The sequence below is a fragment of the Phoxinus phoxinus genome, assembly GCF_949152265.1.
Source record: "Phoxinus phoxinus genome assembly, chromosome: 19".
Classification (NCBI taxonomy): domain Eukaryota; kingdom Metazoa; phylum Chordata; class Actinopteri; order Cypriniformes; family Leuciscidae; genus Phoxinus; species Phoxinus phoxinus.
Genome location: NC_136894.1, coordinates 29052675 through 29072936, shown reverse-complemented (window position 1 = coordinate 29072936; position 20262 = coordinate 29052675). Strand labels below are relative to the sequence as shown.

Genomic DNA, 20262 nt, shown 5'->3' with positions numbered 1-20262 from the left:
CTTCTAAATATCTAATTTTCCTTTTATAAACGTTTTAATACATGTTTGAAGCTACATTTGTAATGCAGAAAAACTGCTTTAAATTTCAGTGCCATAAAAGCTTATGAATTGTGAAACATAAAACAGTGAATAATTACGAAGTCAGCATGAGCTCAGCTTAAAGCTAAAGTTTTATATTGTGTTGTATTTTATAATCTCTAGGCCGGATGAACTATAATGGCTCTAGCAGAAGACAGAACTAATTCTCTTAATTCTACTTCATCTTTTACTTAGAATTACAATTCTGTTCCTGCTTTCCATCTCATATATTCATTGTCAGACTCTTCCTACAGGGGGAGACATTTACTAGAGATGTTGAACACGTTCAGATCCACGGCCAATAATTCAACAAACCAGCAATCCGTGTCCCAAAAACACATCTTAAACTAGCAGAGACCTAATTTATTAATTTTAACTTTTGTAATAAAAAAAAAATGAATAATTTTTCATAGAGGGAAATTGCTCTGAAGTGTTTTATTGCAGCAAACACATTTGCTATAGCCTAGTTAAAATCGCTCTCACACTTTTATTAAAAGCACATGTGGTCATTATTCCATAAAATAAAAAAATAAAAAAAATATATATAATAGGCCTACGTTTATTTGATCATCATATTATTATTTTATATCAAATATTAGTCTTGTCTGTATCCTTTTGCGCAAGTGAAGGTACGAGAACTCTTGACCAATCAGCGTTCAGTATGAGGACAACATGAGCTTCTACCTGAGCAGGGACATCATCACCTGTGTGAGGATCTCTGAAGCTCGTGTGTGTGTGTGAGGACAGTCGTGCACCACAATAGGTTTCAGGAAAACACACAGATTATGGAGACTAGCGGTGTTTTATTTCTCTGTGTCTCCTGCCTCAGTCTGTGTACAGGAGCGCGTGGCGGGAAAACTGATATTTTCGCGCGAGTTGTGGACCTGGTGTCTCCAGGTGAAGAGTTCCTCACAGAAGACGCGCTTCTGTCGGTGTTCGAGAGGCTGGAGGAGCGCGTGCACTGCTCCGGTGTGTCCTGCGGGAAGGTAAGGCGGGCACCTTGACGAGTATTTGGGGAAATCGAGGTCCAGCTGAGAGAGAATCGGGTAAATTATAATTGAAGGGACATTAGCCTACAGTAAACAAAAAATAATATTGTTAATGATACAAATACTGCATGTTTCCCGTGATCCAAGCTATAGTTATATACAGTAGCCTATTCCTATATTAATTTTATACTTTTGGCGTGATCATAAAAAGACACACATTTTGATATTTCTCATATACAGTCGTGAGTGAAAACAAAAATGGTGCTTGTTTTTTTATAAAAAATTTAGACAAAAGTTTTCCAAATATTAATAATTTAAAACGTTACAAAAAATTTCAAAAACAAATTTTATACTAACATGTCCTTTTTCCAGAATATCACTTTTTTTTTTTACATTTTCCAGACAGTTACACCAACTAGATATCTTTTTTTTTTTTTTTTTTTTTTACCGAAAGAAAGAACATTGACACTGTATGCATGACATAATGATTGATATAAACTGTGCATGACATAATGATTGATATAAACTGTGCATGACATAATGATTGATATAAACTGTTATAGATCTGTTTAGAACAAGAGACAGGGAAGCGTCTCATGCAATATGCCAAGAACACGTCATATTTGACCCTAAAATGAAAATAAAATTGGGTCATACTTTAGATCAGGGTCCAATTCTCACTATTAACTAACTATAAACTATAACTTTTGCCTCAAACTCCAAATTCCTGCTTATTAAAAGTTAGTAAGGTAGTTGTTAAGTTTAGGTATTGTGTAGATTAAGGGATGTAGAATATGGCAATGTAGAATAAGGCGTTAATATGTGCTTTATAAGTACTAATAAACAGACAATATCCTATGCATACTAATAAGACACTAGTTAGAGAACTGGACCCTTAACTACCTAAAGTGTTTCCTAAAAAAATTCTTAACTGAAAATAAAGCCTATTTAAGGATAATTTCATAAGATAGATTGCATTGTGACGTTGTCACGATCACACACAAGACGAGAAGACAGATCCAAGTGCAGTAGTTTATTGAAGGGTAATCCGTACTCACAGTCAGTCCAGGCAAGGGTCGAAAGTCCAATAAGGCAATCCAAAACACAAGACACGAACAGTAACAGGCAGGAACAGAAACGGAAGTGTGGGGACATTAACAAGGACTCCGTGACAAACACTGAAACTGACAGGGTATATATACACAAGGGCTAATTAAGGTGACAAGAAACAGCTGAACATAATGAACACTAAGTGACAGACAGGATCATGGGAAATGTAGTGAGAATGTGGATGACACCGTGGGGAAGAGGACATCTAGTGGACACCAGGAATACACAAACCAGACACTGTGACATAATCCCCCCTCTACGGAGCGGCTACCAGACGCTCCAAGACCCACAAAAAAACAAAAACAAAACAAGAGTCCAGGCGGGAGGTAGAATGGTGGAGGATCAGGGGGAGGGATGGAGGGCCAGGACCATGAAGGGGAACAGGAACAGGGGATGACAATCTAACCGGCGGCCGTGGCGAAGCAGACAGTCCATCGGGCGGCCAGGGCGGAGACGACAGTCCATCTGGCGGCCAGGGCGGAGACGACAGTCCATCTGGCGGCCAGGGCGGAGACGACAGTCCATCTGGCGGCCAGGGCGGAGACGACAGTCCATCTGGCGGCCAGGGCGGAGACGACAGTCCATCTGGCGGCCAGGGCGGAGACGACAGTCCATCTGGCGGCCAGGGCGGAGACGACAGTCCATCTGGCGGCCAGGGCGGAGACGACAGTCCATCTGGCGGCCAGGGCGGAGAAGACCCCTCGGGCGGCCAGGGCGGTGAAGACCCCTCGGGCGGCCACGGCGGTGAAGACCCCTCGGGCGGCCAGGGCGGTGAAGACCCCTCGGGCGGCCAGGGCGGTGAAGACCCCTCGGGCGGCCAGGGCGGTGAAGACCCCTCGGGCGGCCAGGGCGGTGAAGACCCCTCGGGCGGCCAGGGCGGTGAAGACCCCTCGGGCGGCCACGGCGGAGACGACCACTCGGGCGGCCATGGCGGTGAAGACCAAGGCGGAACAGAGACAGACCCTGGCTCAGGAACTGGAACAGAGACAGACCCTGGCTCAGGAACTGGAACAGACACCACCGGCTCAGGAACTGCAACAGACACCACCGGCTCAGGAACTGCAACAGACACCACCGGCTCAGGAACTGCAACAGACACCACCGGCTCAGGAACTGCAACAGACACCACCGGCTCAGGAACTACAACAACAGCAACCGGCTCAGGAACAGCAAAAGACACCGGCTCCACCGGCTCAGGAACCAGGGCGAGCAGCTCGGGCGGGACCGGCAGGGCGAGCAGCTCGGGCGGGGCCGGCAGGGCGAGCAGCTCGGGCGGGGCCGGCAGGGCGAGCAGCTCGGGCGGGGCCGGCAGGGCGAGCAGCTCGGGCGGGGCCGGCAGGGCGAGCAGCTCGGGCGGGGCCGGCAGGGCGAGCAGCTCGGGCGGGGCCGGCAGGGCGAGCAGCTCGGGCGGGGCCGGCAGGGCGAGCAGCTCGGGCGGGGCCGGCAGGGCGAGCAGCTCGGGCGGGGCCGGCAGGGCGAGCAGCTCGGGCGGGGCCGGCAGGGCGAGCAGCTCGGGCGGGGCCGGCAGGGCGAGCAGCTCGGGCGGGGCCGGCAGGGCGAGCAGCTCGGGCGGGGCCGGCAGGGCGAGCAGCTCGGGCGGGGCGGCAGGGATGGCAGTTACCTCCGGGCTGGTCTCTGGGTTAGCACCCACCAGACGACCCGATGAAGAGGCTCCTCTCCTTCTCCTCCTCCGTCTCCGGACCACCGAAATCCGAACAGCAGACACTGGCTCCGACTCAGGAACAGCAGACACTGGCTCCGACTCAGGAACAGCAGACACTGGCTCCGACTCAGGAACAGCAGACACTGGCTCCGACTCAGGAACAGCAGACACTGGCTCCGACTCAGGAACAGCAGACACTGGCTCCGACTCAGGAACAGCAGACACTGGCTCCGACTCAGGAACAGCAGACACTGGCTCCGACTCAGGAACAGCAGACACTGGCTCCGACTCAGGAACAGCAGACACTGGCTCCGACTCAGGAACAGCAGACACTGGCTCCGACTCAGGAACAGCAGACACTGGCTCCGACTCAGGAACAGCAGACACTGGCTCCGACTCAGGAACAGCAGACACTGGCTCCGACTCAGGAACAGCAGACACTGGCTCCGACTCAGGAACAGCAGACACTGGCTCCGACTCAGGAACAGCAGACACTGGCTCCGACTCAGGAACAGCAGACACTGGCTCCGACTCAGGAACAGCAGACACTGGCTCCGACTCAGGAACAGCAGACACTGGCTCCGACTCAGGAACAGCAGACACTGGCTCCGACTCAGGAACAGCAGACACTGGCTCCGACTCAGGAACAGCAGACACTGGCTCCGACTCAGGAACAGCAGACACTGGCTCCGACTCAGGAACAGCAGACACTGGCTCCGACTCAGGAACAGCAGACACTGGCTCCGACTCAGGAACAGCAGACACTGGCTCCGACTCAGGAACAGCAGACACTGGCTCCGACTCAGGAACAGCAGACACTGGCTCCGACTCAGGAACAGCAGACACTGGCTCCGACTCAGGAACAGCAGACACTGGCTCCGACTCAGGAACAGCAGACACTGGCTCCGACTCAGGAACAGCAGACACTGGCTCCGACTCAGGAACAGCAGACACTGGCTCCGACTCAGGAACAGCAGACACTGGCTCCGACTCAGGAACAGCAGACACTGGCTCCGACTCAGGAACAGCAGACACTGGCTCCGACTCAGGAACAGCAGACACTGGCTCCGACTCAGGAACAGCAGACACTGGCTCCGACTCAGGAACAGCAGACACTGGCTCCGACTCAGGAACAGCAGACACTGGCTCCGACTCAGGAACAGCAGACACTGGCTCCGACTCAGGAACAGCAGACACTGGCTCCGACTCAGGAACAGCAGACACTGGCTCCGACCCAGGAACAGCAGACACTGGCTCCGACCCAGGAACAGCAGACACTGGCTCCGACCCAGGAACAGCAGACACTGGCTCCGACCCAGGAACAGCAGACACTGGCTCCGACCCAGGAACAGCAGACACTGGCTCCGACCCAGGAACAGCAGACACTGGCTCCGACCCAGGAACAGCAGACACTGGCTCCGACCCAGGAACAGCAGACACTGGCTCCGACCCAGGAACAGCAGACACTGGCTCCGACCCAGGAACAGCAGACACTGGCTCCGACCCAGGAACAGCAGACACTGGCTCCGACCCAGGAACAGCAGACACTGGCTCCGACCCAGGAACAGCAGACACTGGCTCCGACCCAGGAACAGCAGACACTGGCTCCGACCCAGGAACAGCAGACACTGGCTCCGACCCAGGAACAGCAGACACTGGCTCCGACCCAGGAACAGCAGACACTGGCTCCGACCCAGGAACAGCAGACACTGGCTCCGACCCAGGAACAGCAGACACTGGCTCCGACCCAGGAACAGCAGACACTGGCTCCGACCCAGGAACAGCAGACACTGGCTCCGACCCAGGAACAGCAGACACTGGCTCCGACCCAGGAACAGCAGACACTGGCTCCGACCCAGGAACAGCAGACACTGGCTCCGACCCAGGAACAGCAGACACTGGCTCCGACCCAGGAACAGCAGACACTGGCTCCGACCCAGGAACAGCAGACACTGGCTCCGACCCAGGAACAGCAGACACTGGCTCCGACCCAGGAACAGCAGACACTGGCTCCGACCCAGGAACAGCAGACACTGGCTCCGACCCAGGAACAGCAGACACTGGCTCCGACCCAGGAACAGCAGACACTGGCTCCGACCCAGGAACAGCAGACACTGGCTCCGACCCAGGAACAGCAGACACTGGCTCCGACCCAGGAACAGCAGACACTGGCTCCGACCCAGGAACAGCAGACACTGGCTCCGACCCAGGAACAGCAGACACTGGCTCCGACCCAGGAACAGCAGACACTGGCTCCGACCCAGGAACAGCAGACACTGGCTCCGACCCAGGAACAGCAGACACTGGCTCCGACCCAGGAACAGCAGACACTGGCTCCGACCCAGGAACAGCAGACACTGGCTCCGACCCAGGAACAGCAGACACTGGCTCCGACCCAGGAACAGCAGACACTGGCTCCGACCCAGGAACAGCAGACACTGGCTCCGACCCAGGAACAGCAGACACTGGCTCCGACCCAGGAACAGCAGACACTGGCTCCGACCCAGGAACAGCAGACACTGGCTCCGACCCAGGAACAGCAGACACTGGCTCCGACCCAGGAACAGCAGACACTGGCTCCGACCCAGGAACAGCAGACACTGGCTCCGACCCAGGAACAGCAGACACTGGCTCCGACCCAGGAACAGCAGACACTGGCTCCGACCCAGGAACAGCAGACACTGGCTCCGACCCAGGAACAGCAGACACTGGCTCCGACCCAGGAACAGCAGACACTGGCTCCGACCCAGGAACAGCAGACACTGGCTCCGACCCAGGAACAGCAGACACTGGCTCCGACCCAGGAACAGCAGACACTGGCTCCGACCCAGGAACAGCAGACACTGGCTCCGACCCAGGAACAGCAGACACTGGCTCCGACCCAGGAACAGCAGACACTGGCTCCGACCCAGGAACAGCAGACACTGGCTCCGACCCAGGAACAGCAGACACTGGCTCCGACCCAGGAACAGCAGACACTGGCATGTCCAGGATCCGAGCCAGACGCTCCAAATAGTCCAACATACCCTTGGCGGCCCCACAAATGGGCATCTCTAGACCAGTCTCAAACTGGGCAGACGGGACGTGAACAGTCTCCGACTGGGCAGTCGTGACGTGAACAGTCTCCGACTGGGCAGACGGGACGTGAACAAACTCTGGCTGGGCAGACGGGACGTGAACAAACTCTGGCTGGGCAGACGGGACGTGAACAAACTCTGGCTGGGCAGACGGGACGTGAACAAACTCTGGCTGGGCAGACGGGACGTGAACAAACTCTGGCTGGGCAGACGGGACGTGAACAAACTCTGGCTGGGCAGACGTGCGTTTTCCCCTTCTCCGCCCGCGATGGCGAGATGGTGGCTCTAATCCGTCCCTCACCAGTCCAGGGACGAAGGGGGGCCAAGGTGGAGGGTGGTGTTGGCCTTGTTCTCGACCACCTCCTCCTCTGTGACCTCCCCGGGTCCCACGAAAAATGGCTAGGCGGGTCCCCTCAAAACAATCCCTCCTCTCCCGCTCGATGGCTGGGGAAGAGAAGTTGGAAAACATACCGCTGGATCCTTGCATTGTGACGGAGTCCTTCTGTCACGATCACACACAAGACGAGAAGACAGATCCAAGTGCAGTAGTTTATTGAAGGGTAATCCGTACTCACAGTCAGTCCAGGCAAGGGTCGAAAGTCCAATAAGGCAATCCAAAACACAAGACACGAACAGTAACAGGCAGGAACAGAAACGGAAGTGTGGGGACATTAACAAGGACTCCGTGACAAACACTGAAACTGACAGGGTATATATACACAAGGGCTAATTAAGGTGACAAGAAACAGCTGAACATAATGAACACTAAGTGACAGACAGGATCATGGGAAATGTAGTGAGAATGTGGATGACACCGTGGGGAAGAGGACATCTAGTGGACACCAGGAATACACAAACCAGACACTGTGACAGACGTCATCTTCATGACAACTAAGCACATTTTATGTACCTGTTGACAGAAATCACATGAGTATCTTTACATTTATTGAAGGCAAACTTAAACTGCACACACACTGTAACCTCTCTTGTCGATCTCTGTGTAGTGTGTGTCTGTTGCAGATCTGTTGAGGAACTCCAGCAGTTCTCCGGAGCTCCAGATGGAGGATTTCTTCAGGATGGCTCCCGCGTTCCTTCTGTTCCTGAGCGCTCCGCTGGAGACCTGCAGGGCCGCACGAGAGGGCCGCTGGGACACAGAGACACACCAGTTCATCCAAACCATCTCAGAGCTCAACCACACCGGCCGGCCTCCTCACCAGGACGTCCCAGGACATCAGGGTCTGGAGAAGCTGTTCGATGAGATGGAAAAACACCATCAGCCCGACACACATGAGGTCAGTGACGGCAGGACAGCTTCAGGGTTAAAGTGCTGATCATTAAAGTTGTCACGAGTCGCACTGTATATTTGTGGCAATAGCCAACAATACATTGTATGGGTCAAAATTATAGATTTTTCTTTTATGCTAAAAATCGTTAGTAGTGCAGCAGATTAGTAAAAAAAAATCGTTCACTTTGGTATACAAGCATTACATTTGGCACAGATACTCTCTAAGGGTCACTATTTTGGAAAAAGGCGTTGGCCACTCAAAAATTCAATATGGCGGCCAATTTTCAAGATGGCCGCCATTGCAATTCAATGCTTATTATATCAATTATTCAAACAGTGATCCAAGCATAAAATTTGATACAAATACTCTCTAAAGAACATGTTAATGGTAAAAGATGCTTGTCCCTCAAAAATTCAATATGGTCACCATTTTTAAAGATGGCCACCGTTCCTGTCGAATATGAATTATTTCAATTGTTCAAATGGTGATGGAGGCATACAATTAGGCAGAAATACTCTTCAAGGAACACTCTTTTGGAAAAAGGTATGTGCCACTCAAAAATTCAAGATGGCCACCATTTCCAAAAGCACCGTTTTCCAAAAAAACATTCTGAAGAGAGTATTTTCACAAAATGTTATGCCTACATCACTGTTTGAACGATTGACATGATGAGCATTTGACAGAAATAGCGGCCATCTTGAAAAAATGGCCGCCATGTTGTGTTGAATTTTTGGGTGGCCAATGCCCTTTTTCCCAAAAAGTGACCCTTAGAGAGTATCTGTGCAAAATGTCATGCTTCTATACCAATTTGAACGATTCTCTTGTAATATGCCATTAATCTGCTGCACTATAGGATATTAAGTAAAGATCATGTTCCATGAAGATATTTTGTACATTTCCTACCGTAAATATATAAAACATGTATATTGTGAGTGAATGCAGCACAATCGTGAACATAAATGCACAACTTTAAAGGAGATTTTCTCAATGTTTCGATTATTTTACATCCTCAGATTCCAGATTTTCAATAGTTGTATCTCGACCAAATATTGTCCTATCCTAACAAACCACACATCAATGGAAAGCTTATATTCATGTATAATGACCCATGTGACTGGTTTTGTGGTCCAGGGTCACATTTACATGGTCTGGATACACATCTGTTAATTGCCTGTCCACATTTCTAGTCGTGTCTGTCTCTGAATGACGTCCTGGACGAGATCGGAGGTCCTCACGTCGAGCTGGACGCTGTGCTGGGAAACGTCCTCTATCACGTCCTGCGGGGAGACTGTCTCAGAGCTCATGTTCTTCCTCAGCACGGATACTTTCTGGATTACATCTTCAGTCGGTCTGGCTCTGATAACCTCACGCTTCATGGTATCCTGATGATGTTACACTAACACACTGTTTCATGTGGGAACATTTGGTTTTATTGAAGTCAAACAAAATTAAGACCATTGTTATTTTAGTATTATTAATATACTATTAAAGTTTTTATAAATATTTTGAATGTTTTTAGTTTTATATTTTCCATATTCATTTTAGGTTTTTTTTTATATATATAAATTGATATGTCTCTATGGTTTTTAATATTAATTTTTATTTCGGTTTTAGTACTTAAAAAATTAAACAGTGATATTTTAGTTTATTTGATATACTATTATGTATTATATTTTTTATTATGGTTATATTTTCATTTTCGTTTCACTTAAAATGTTAGTAATTTTTTTAGTATTTTATTTTATTTTATTTTGTCTTGGCAACCAACTGAAAAACAAATTCAACATTTTATTTTATTTCAAGTAAAATGTCTTTTTTTATGGTTTTAGTGTCAGTTATAATAAAAACCCTGAGTTATACTAAATACATTTTTTTGCTTTGGCTGAATTAAAAATTAATGTAAAGTTTTTTTTATTTCAGTTAACGTTTATTTTATATCAAGTGACAAACATTTGTTTATAGTTTCTTGTTAACTATAATAACCCTGCTCAGGTCAGGAACAAATGCACTTTTTCACTTTTTAAAGGAAATATCATATCTAAAGCACATTCTAAGTTCTTCATATCAGTGTTTAGTCTGTCTTCTACATTTATGTTTATGCATTTGGCAGACGCTTTTATTCAAAGCACAATCTTTACCAGTTCATGCATTCAGAAACATTAATATGGACATTAAAAAGGTTCTCCTGCCTGGAGTATATAATAAGTAGGTTTAAATGCATATTCAGTTTCATTAGAATTTCTGAAGTACTTTTATGTACAATATTTGGTTTAAAGCTGGACGTTTGTGCTCTATTTTTAATGATGTTATTGTTCCTCAGATTTTCAGGAGCTTCTGAAGACGCTATATCTGGGTGGAGGAGAACACCTTGACCACAATGATGTCCACCTTGAGCCTCATCAGGAGGATCACCGTAATAACAGCAGCTGGGACACGGTAAGACACCGCAGTGTGTGTGTGGGGCATCATGGGAAATCTGTGCATGCTGTTGGACTCTGGATGAGGAGAGCAATCATTCAGCTGAGCAAGAAGTTATTTTGAGACCACATATCAACATGAATAATTAATGTTTAGCTCTCTTGATTGATGTTGTGACATAATGTGCAACCTGAGACCATGCAATCTACCGTAATGATAAACATTGATTTAAAATTCTGAGTGAAAACAGAAAAAACATCAATTGAAACTTCAAACAGAATGAAAACATGCATGTAAAATCTATATAAATATATATAACCTGTCATTTGACATCCATGCAACTAATAAATCAGGGAATTGCACACACTAAAGCATGCATGCTTATCAGAACAATGAAAGTAGCTGAAGCCAAATGATATATGTTACTGTATGTCTCCAGACGTGTTTCAGCGCTGAAGACCTGTTGAGGATCTACCAGCTGAACGCTTCATCGCTGACCAGAGATCAGTTCACACGGCTCAGTCCTGCTCTGATCCAGCAGATCCTCAGCGGAGGCTGTTCTGAGATCAGTTCCACACACGTGACCCCGGATTCTCTGAGCACCGCTGAGAGTGAGTGACAGATCTGCACTGCACAGTCAGGCTGACGACTATCATATAAAGTCCAGATACAGATTCTAAACAAAAACCTTAGTTCTCAAGCTTCCTTCAGATGTCTTTTAAAGTGATCCAGGCAGCAGCTACTGTATAAACACGTCATTAACTAACTTTAACATTAAGGTTCTCTTTAAATTGTTTGTCTGCCATGACAGTAGTTGAGCTAAAGGCGAATGTTATGAACTGCATTATGTGAAAAATGATGTAAAGCCAATTTGATGGGAGTGACAAACATCAATATAGTTGACCATATGCTTGACATTTAAATAAGACATTTAAATGATTGCAAATAAACTATAAAATTACAGAAATTAAAATAAGAGTAATTATTTAATCAACACCTGAAAACTAGATTAAAATCTAGGTTTTTAATTGAATTGTGAAGCTAAACAATAGGAACTAAAACTTCTGTGCAAGGATATGATAACTGGTCAATGCCATGTTATTTGAAAATAGCCAAATATTAATCTGTCTGCATAATATTTATATTGGTGTCACTACTATGGACATATTTTTATTTGACAAAATAAATTTTATTTACGCATTAAATTGATAAAAAAACAACAGTGAAGACATTTATGTTACAAAAGATATCAAATTTAATTAAATCCTTAAAAATATGAAGCAGCAAAACTGTTTTCAACACTGATAATAATCATAAATGTTTCTTGAGCATTACCTCATAATATGAGGATGATTTCTGAAGGATCATGTGACACTGAAGACTGGAGTAATGATGCTGAAAATTCTGCTTTGATCACAGGAATAAATTACATATGAACATATATTCACATAGAAAAAGGCTATTTTAAATTGTAAAAATATTTAATTTATTTCTAATTAAAAAATGCAGCCTTGTTGAGCAGAAGAGACTTCTTTCAGACACATTTTGAAAAATCTTACCAACCCCATACTTTTGAAAGGTAGTGTAATATCTAATGGCAACTATTTAAATGGGAAAAATGTATTTAAAAAAATACAACCAACTTGATAGTTTAGTTTGTCAGAGAGTAGACATGTTTTATTATACAGTGTGTGACTGTCAGTGATGGTGAATGTTTAGATGATCACTTCTGTATCAGAAACATGACACATCATGACCGGTTGCTTTTCTGGTTCGACTACAATATTTAGTTCTTGTTGGCATCTTATTGTTGGCATCAGTCTCTCATTGACAAGAACAAGGACGACCAGAATCATTCCTGAATGCTGTGACTTATTATTTTAGTGACCATCTCTTCCTGGAGAAGAACAATCCCTCCATTGTTTTCTGGTCACACACACCGGCACACCTGTGAATCACAGACAGCATGATCTCCTTATATGATCTCTTTATATGATCCCTCAATGAGCGCTTTGTGTCCAGGATATGGATATGCCACCCTCGCCAACATCATCATCTGTCTGATGGCCATGTTTGGGATCGTGGTGCTGCTGTTTTCCAGATGTACGCAGGTCTTCCAGATGTGCATCCAGTTCTGCATCAGCCTGGCTGTGGGATCGCTCACCGGAGACGCTCTTCTGCATCTGCTGCCCTCGGTAGGCGGACTCACAGGTGTCTGAAGGAACATGAGCTCGTCCGTTGTTCTCATTGCTTTCTGCCTGTAGTTTTTAGGTCTTCATGCACATGAAGGTGGACACGGCCATGAGGAGGAGAACCTCGACTACGTTTATAAACTCCTGGTGGTCGTTGGCGGCATCTATGTCTTCTATCTGATGGAAGCCATATTCTCCATCATCACTCGACACGGTCATCATCATGATGGAGTGAGTGACTGAGAAGAAACGGCTCTGTATAGAAGCTTTAAGGGTTCTTTCAGGCGCTCCATATATACAGTGCCTAGAATAAATGAACACACACATCAAACCAGATATTAGGCGAACTGAAATAAAACCATGCCGATCTCTTAATCCCAAAGGCCAAGGGAACTTTATCAGGATGCATAGTATCCCGGATCCATGAAATAAAATTTCATAAAAATCTAAATCTGCCTCTATGGGAATGTAACATAGGGGTGTCCTGACTTATGCACCCTGTATTTTAAGGAGGAACATTTATTTATGTACGATACATTATTCAGTCACAAAAAAAAAATTGGTGTCCTTAAGGACAACAATGCACTTATATTAAAGACACACTGTATGAAACGTCTTGTTATCATATTCAGCTTGACTTCACTAGTAAATCTCTTTTGTTTCAAGGTTTTTAGACATTAAAGGCCCGTTCACATCAAGGACAATAACTATAACAATATAGTTCTTAAATGTAGAAAAAATAGTCCACACCTATAACAACTATAACAATAACGGCACAGAGGAACGATATCATCGGAATCACTTTCACAAATGTTTTTTGATGAGCGCTATGAATGCGAAATGGCATTTTAAGCTTGACTAATTTAAGCCAGACTGGTCCTACTGAAATGTTTTATAATTATGTTATTAAGAAGGCTCAGGTCATTCTTTGTACTGATGACCACCCATTATGAACTGAGTTTCAGGCTTTATTTTCAGGCCGTGGTTTTAGAGAACAAAAAATGTAATATTAAATGATGTCTGTCTGTGGCTATTAAGATACTAAACTGCCCTGGCCCTGATTAGAGTTTACTTAGCACACAAAATTAATAAATTTATTAAGAATAGAGCCTGGTATTTTTATGTATGCATCCTGTATAATTTTATTGTTTATTTAGGAACGTTTGTATGTTATAGTTTATCTATTTTTCGTATTACATGGATGTGCTTAGTGTTTCTGGCACCTTGCTGCAGTCTTAGTTTCCCTAGGTGGGACAATAAAGCGGTGTCTAAGTTTTATAAAAATGTGTCCAAGAGGCAGTAAATAAATAATAAATAAAAAAGGGCCCAAGACTGAGCCTTGGGGAACACCAGTTGTAGTGCAATGGATTAAAACATTGACAGCCAATCAGAATCCATCCTGCTTTAAAGAGCTTGAGCATTTAAAGAGACAGACGCCAAAACTGCAGCTTGCTGTCATAAACCGAATGATATCGTCTGCTGGTGTGGATGTTGTTATAGTTATTATTATATTTACAGGTGAAACTCGAAAAGTTAATTTATTTCAGTAATTCAACTTAAGGGGTGAAACTAATATATTATATAGACTCATTACATGCAAAGTGAGATATTTCAAGCCTTTATTTGTTATAATTTTGATAATTATGGCTTACAGAAAACCTCAAAATTAGAATATTGTGAAAAGGTTTTCATAAGCTGTAAGCCATAATCATCAAAATTATAACAAATAAAGGCATAAAATGTCTCACTTTGCATGTAATGAGTCTATATAATATATTAATTTCACCTTTTATGTTGAATTACTGAAATAAATGAACTTTTGCATGATATTCAAATTTTTCGAGTTCCACCTGCATCTTTTAATTGTATTGTTTTGCTGTGTGCACTGGTATGACTGGGAAATGTTAGTAAGGTGGCCGCCACATGAACATGTGTCTGTTGTCTTGTAGGAGTCCGACCCTCATCCCTGCGATCACAGTAAAGTCCTGCAGATGTTCCAGAGCAGGAGACGCAACAACAACTCCGCCTCGCAGGACGAGCTGGTGAGTCTTTCTGTGTGAACGTTATCATGTTACACATCACCACACACACACTACAGACAATACCAGTGTTCCCCGAGGAGGTCAGGTGTAATCATATTTCACAAACCCAGACACTACTTGTAAAAAAACAGGTCATTTTAGGATTTACAGATTGTATCATCATCTGAATCAGGAATGTTGGTGTTCACTGGTGGCGTTTTTGATTGTTTGATTAATGAATGGATATTTAACAAATTTTCTAGATTAGCTTTAAAAAATTGGGCCTCAAAGGTGGATTTTTACATTTTTTCATTCAACATCTCAAAAAATTACTGCAATTTTTCAGCTCACTCAGAAGACAAAATCCTCTCTTGACATTCAGGAACATCTGTGATTTGGGTGTATAATTTTTTTTCCATAACATGTCTGCTTTTATTTTGACCATCGAATACAGTTTATGAGTGCAGAAACATCACAGTCGTCCTCTGTAATCATCAGTTAATACGGTTTTGATTTCAGGTGAACGAGCAAAACAGCGAGAAGTCCTTCCTGGAGCCGTTCAGCAGCACACGAGGTCAGCTCATGCGTAACACTCACGCTCTGTGCTGAACACATCTGGGCTGTGAATAACAACACCCCGATTAGAGTTAATCACATGTTTGTGCATTAAGGGTGTAAAATGACCTGTTATTAAAGTGACCTTTACCAGAACCATCCTATGAGGTCACTTGTAAAAAAAAGTTTCTGCTGCCTTATAAACTTTTCTTGAACATTTCTACACCTCCTTTCAAAAGCTTAGACTCAGTATGATTTTTTTCTCTTCTGCTCACCAAGGCTGCATTTATTTGATCAAAAATACAGTAAAAACAGTAAAATTGTGAAATAGTAAAATTTTAAAGTACATTTTTTTTTTCCTATTTGAATATTTAAAAAATGTCATTTATTCCTGTGATTCATTCAATTGATCAAAAGTGAAAGTAAAGACTTTTATAATTTTACAAAAGATTCTATTTCAAATCAATGCTGTTCTCTTTTGAACTTTCTAAAAAATGTACCACGGTTTTCACAAAAATATGAAGCTGCAGCACAACTGTTTTCAACATTGATAATAATCATAAATGTTTCTATTAGAATGATTTCTGAAGGATCATGTGACATGAAGACTGGAGTAATGATGCTGAGAATTCAATATATTCACATAGAAAACTGTTATTTTAAACTTTATTTCACAATATTACTCTTTTTTTTTTTATCAAATAAATGCAGCCTTGGTGAACAGAAGAGACTCAGTGGCCCTAATCCTATTTTTGGGGTCAAGTGACCAGGTCAGACTTCTTCAGAAGTAGTGTGAACACTCAAATCTTGTCCAGATCTGATTTTTTCAAATCAGATTTAGACCGCTTCCATATGTGGTCCTGAATCAGACCCAGGTCTGCTTTTATTCAATGTGGCCGCAGTGTGAACAACCAAGGCGGATTTGATGCAACTTTTACGTCAATCTACATCGACATTTGTCACAAATTATGCGCCAGCGAGTTAGCCCTAGACACAGACAGTAAAATTAAAAACTTGACTAGGCTTATAAAATGGAAAACAGTGATGGAGCGAGTCAATGGAGGGAGAGTGAGGTGTTGGACCTGATTAGTATATGGGGAGATACTTCAATTCAAGCAAAACTAGAAGGATCATACCGTAACCGCTCCGTTTTTGAAAAAATAGCAAACGAAATGGAAGAACGGGGACACAGGAGACCACTCCTGACTCCACACAGACCTCTGTAGTGAATTTGCAGCCGTAACCTCGCAAAAGACCTTTCTCTTCATTCTTCTCCTCCTCAGCACCTGCTCATTAATGTTACGACTGCCCTTACACAAACATTTTGAAATAAAAGCGTAAATGCTCACTTCCTCCATAACCTCCCCAACTTTAGTGCTTCAGTTCAGTTCGAAGCCACATTTTAAAAGGTAATGTGAACAGCTAAACAAAAAAATCAGATCTAAGCAAAAAATCCGAATTGAGCATTAAGACTTGCGGTGTGAACGGGGTCGATGTGAGCAGTAGTGAGCATCTCTCTCATGTCCTCAGAGAAGCGTCTGCTGCCGCTCATGATCACCATCGGTGACGGCATCCATAACTTCACGGACGGTTTGGCCATGGGCGCTGCGTTCTCCGTGTCGTGGCGTTCGGGACTGGCGACATCACTGGCCGTCCTGTGCCACGAGCTTCCACACGAGTTAGGTGAGATCTCGGGAGTTTCATTTGAGAAGATAAACTAATCTAGCTTCTGAAAATGCATTGAAAACAACTCAAGACTCAAGTGCCATCTGAAATTTTCTTCTAGAATGATCATTTTTATCAGGCGTATCGTATATATAAGTTCAGTAATTTCACTTTAATGACAATTAATAGCTCATTTTCATTGACATTAAAGTGAAATAACTGAACATAAACATACAAGCTTGATAAAAATGATCATTCTAGAAGAGATTTCAGATGGCACTTAGTCTTTTGCATCTGAAGTATTCAACTAGAAAAAGTAAGTTTGTCAAGACAGACTCTGAATGTTGTGTGAATGTTGTTTGAAGGTTACAGAAACTCTTGAAATAACTCTTGTACACAATATACAGTAACGTTGCTGTAAAGCGCAGTCAAACATGTTTTTCTGTTATCCTGCACACACGTTTCCTTTCAGGAACATAAAATGAGATTTATAGTCATGTTCATAGAGTCTTTATGCGATAAAAAATAATTTCAACCTGGTTTAATGTTAAAGGTCTGTCACATCAAAATCATAAGATAACAAAAGTATTATATTTTGCATAAAGTAAATGAAGCCTGCCTTTACTGGTATTTATAATTGCATTTAAATAATGAATTTTTAAAAGTTATATATTTTATTTATATTATTTATATTTAATATGCATTTAAAATATATATATATATGTATATATACACACACATTTTTTAATTAATTTGTTTCTATATTATATTATGTTTTTAACTATTTACATTTTTTTTTACATTTTCAGTTTTCACACATATATATATATATATATATATATATATATATATATATATATATTTCATTATGATGCAAAATATAATTGTATATTTAGGTATGTGTGTTTGATTCTGTTGTTGTCTGTAGTTGTCTCTATATATATATATAGCCTTTTTGTTTTGATGTGACATGGATCTTTTCAAACAAAATCTGCTTATGCTGAAATGAACATTAAATCATTAATCATTTGTTACAATCGTGTTTGTTACACACATTTTTTACAAAAAATTTTACTCACTAAATGAACTTTTTTCCGTTTACATATTAATTTATATGGACTTAATTTTAAAATTATTTTTATATGAAGGGTTAGTTAATTTTATATGAAATAATTATACATGTATATAGATCAATTTATTTTATAAATGTATTTGTTTCAATATTCTTTTATATTATATTATGTTTTTCACGATTTAAATTGAATTATTATTACATTTAATTCGTTTTCAATTAATATATATATATATTACAGGACCATTATATACTATATATAATGGTCCTGTAATAGATACAAGTGTTTATGATGCTAAATATACCTGCATGTTGAGGTGTGTGTGTGAGCTGTTGTCGTCTGCAGGGGATTTTGCGGTCCTGCTTCACTGCGGTCTGTCTGTGAAGCGCGCGCTTCTGCTGAACGTGTGCAGCGCTCTCTCCTCCTTCATCGGCCTGTACATCGCTCTGTCCATCCCCACACACACACTCGCGCAGGACTGGATCTCTGCCGTCACCGCCGGACTCTTCCTGTACATCGCCCTCGCAGACATGGTGCGTTTACTGCTTTCACAGAGCATAAATGAACAAAATAGCCAACATATATTGTGTACAATTAAAATGACATGCTATATGGCAGGGATACGCAACTCCGGTCCTGGAGGGCCACGGTCCTGCAGAGTTTAGCTTCAGCCTTGATAACAACTCAACTGTATCTATCTAGTAGTCCTGAAAACATTGATTGCCTTGTTCAGGTGTGTTTAATTAGGGTTGGAGCTAAACTCTGCAGGACAGTGGCCCTCCTCCTATCCCTGCTAATGCTAAAAACAACAATATCAGATTCAATTCTGAAGAGTCAAAGTTTTCTTGAGGAAAAAGAAAATCAATACATTGTAGTTTCCTGCATTTCTCATGTCAAACATATCTACAATAAGTGTGTGATCAGATCATCATAACCACCAAGCTTCTTGTCTCCTGTCCAGCTTCCCTCCATGCTTCACGTGGACAGTGAATGGCCGTGGCTGATTTTCCTCCTGCAGAACCTGGGTCTGATGACCGGATGGGGGATCTTATTACTCCTGTCTTTATATGAAGATCAGATCGGAATCTAAAATATGATGCCGCTTTGTACTAGTGTATTATCATATTCCCTTCCTCGAGCGTCTTTGTGTGATCGTCACTTAAAAATTAGGAAATTTATAGTGCTGCCATGTATTAATATGGGACATTTTTCATTTAAAAAACGATTATTTTTAATAATAATATTGTATTTTTAGAACACCATTTACAATATTTTCAGAAAATGTAAGTCTAATAACTATTTAACATTTGAAACGGACACATCGGCTGTGAATCACTTTAAACCGTGGTCATCAGCACTTTAGATGTAATATTTTGCTCCTGGGCTTCAGTTTAAATATTTACAAGTTAATTATTATTTGTATGTGTTGTGTCTATGAAGATGTAACTGGATTGAAAATATTGCACTTGATGTATGGAAGTGATTTTACATCATGAAATTCTGGTAATATATGAAGTATGAATCGTGTAGCCATAAAATATAAATATTCACTCATCGTCTCTGTGCTTTCATGAATGTTACGTAAAGCCTGTCTTCAGCATTATGGAGTCATGTGTGTATGTCGGTGTGTTAATACTCATGTTAGAGACTGCTGTGGTCAAGCCAGGGATTTTCTCCTAGCGTCAAAGCTGAGATTTCGTTGAGACCTGCGTGACTCATCAGAAGTGTTCATTAGACAATGATCCTTGTAAAAATGACAGGTGTCTCTGATATATAACATACACACACCCAATTTAAATACAGTGCAGTGACTGCAAACCTTGGAAAAACATTTAAAATGAATGCCACTTAACAAAATGAGACATTACTCATAGAAATGCTCTCTGTACCAGGGAATGAACCAGAGTCTCGTCTAACATTGATTTCATAATAATAATATAAAAGAAATTAACTTAGATCAGTGTTTGACTTTTTGAAATGATTTTCAGTGCATTTTTTTTCTAGTCATAAAAACTCGCTACTGATCCATTTCTTTGAGTAAATAAAATAATTAAATGTTTCTATGAATTATCAAAGCATTTTAGAGTTTGTGAGACACACACGGGGGGGGGGTGTTTATAATTTTAAAATTATAC

The 20262-nt window shown here is 42.9% G+C and overlaps 1 protein-coding gene across 3 annotated transcripts; it reads left to right on the top strand.

Annotated features, from left to right (window-relative positions):
• Window positions 1–757: 757 nt before the first annotated feature.
• LOC306987271 (zinc transporter ZIP4-like) lies at window positions 758–19676 on the top strand. 3 transcript variants are annotated; one of them, XR_013795135.1, is made up of 12 exons: window positions 758–1064; window positions 7922–8209; window positions 9391–9580; window positions 10524–10639; window positions 11061–11232; window positions 12644–12816; window positions 12886–13044; window positions 14763–14855; window positions 15354–15408; window positions 16920–17072; window positions 18444–18660; window positions 19089–19676. XR_013795135.1 is itself a non-coding variant. In XM_079591381.1 (12 exons), the coding sequence occupies exons 1-12, from the start codon at window positions 864–866 to the stop codon at window positions 19215–19217; spliced, it is 1917 nt and encodes a 638-aa protein (XP_079447507.1). In that variant the 5' UTR covers window positions 758–863; the 3' UTR covers window positions 19218–19676. The 3 variants fall into 3 exon arrangements, 2 of the variants coding, with proteins under 2 accessions (XP_079447507.1, XP_079447508.1); XM_079591381.1 differs by having other exon boundaries at window positions 18473–18660; XM_079591382.1 differs by lacking the exon at window positions 16920–17072 and having other exon boundaries at window positions 15354–15420; window positions 18604–18660.
• Window positions 19677–20262: the final 586 nt, after the last annotated feature.

Coding starts and splice junctions, on each gene's coding strand:
- LOC306987271 (XM_079591381.1), top strand. CDS start 864: ATGGAGACTAGCGGTGTTTTATTTCTCTGTGTCTCCTGCCTCAGTCTG. Junction 15,409..16,919: donor GCCGTTCAGCAGCACACGAG/GTCAGCTCATGC, acceptor TCATGTCCTCAG/AGAAGCGTCTGCTGCCGCTC. Junction 18,661..19,088: donor ACATCGCCCTCGCAGACATG/GTGCGTTTACTG, acceptor TCTCCTGTCCAG/CTTCCCTCCATGCTTCACGT.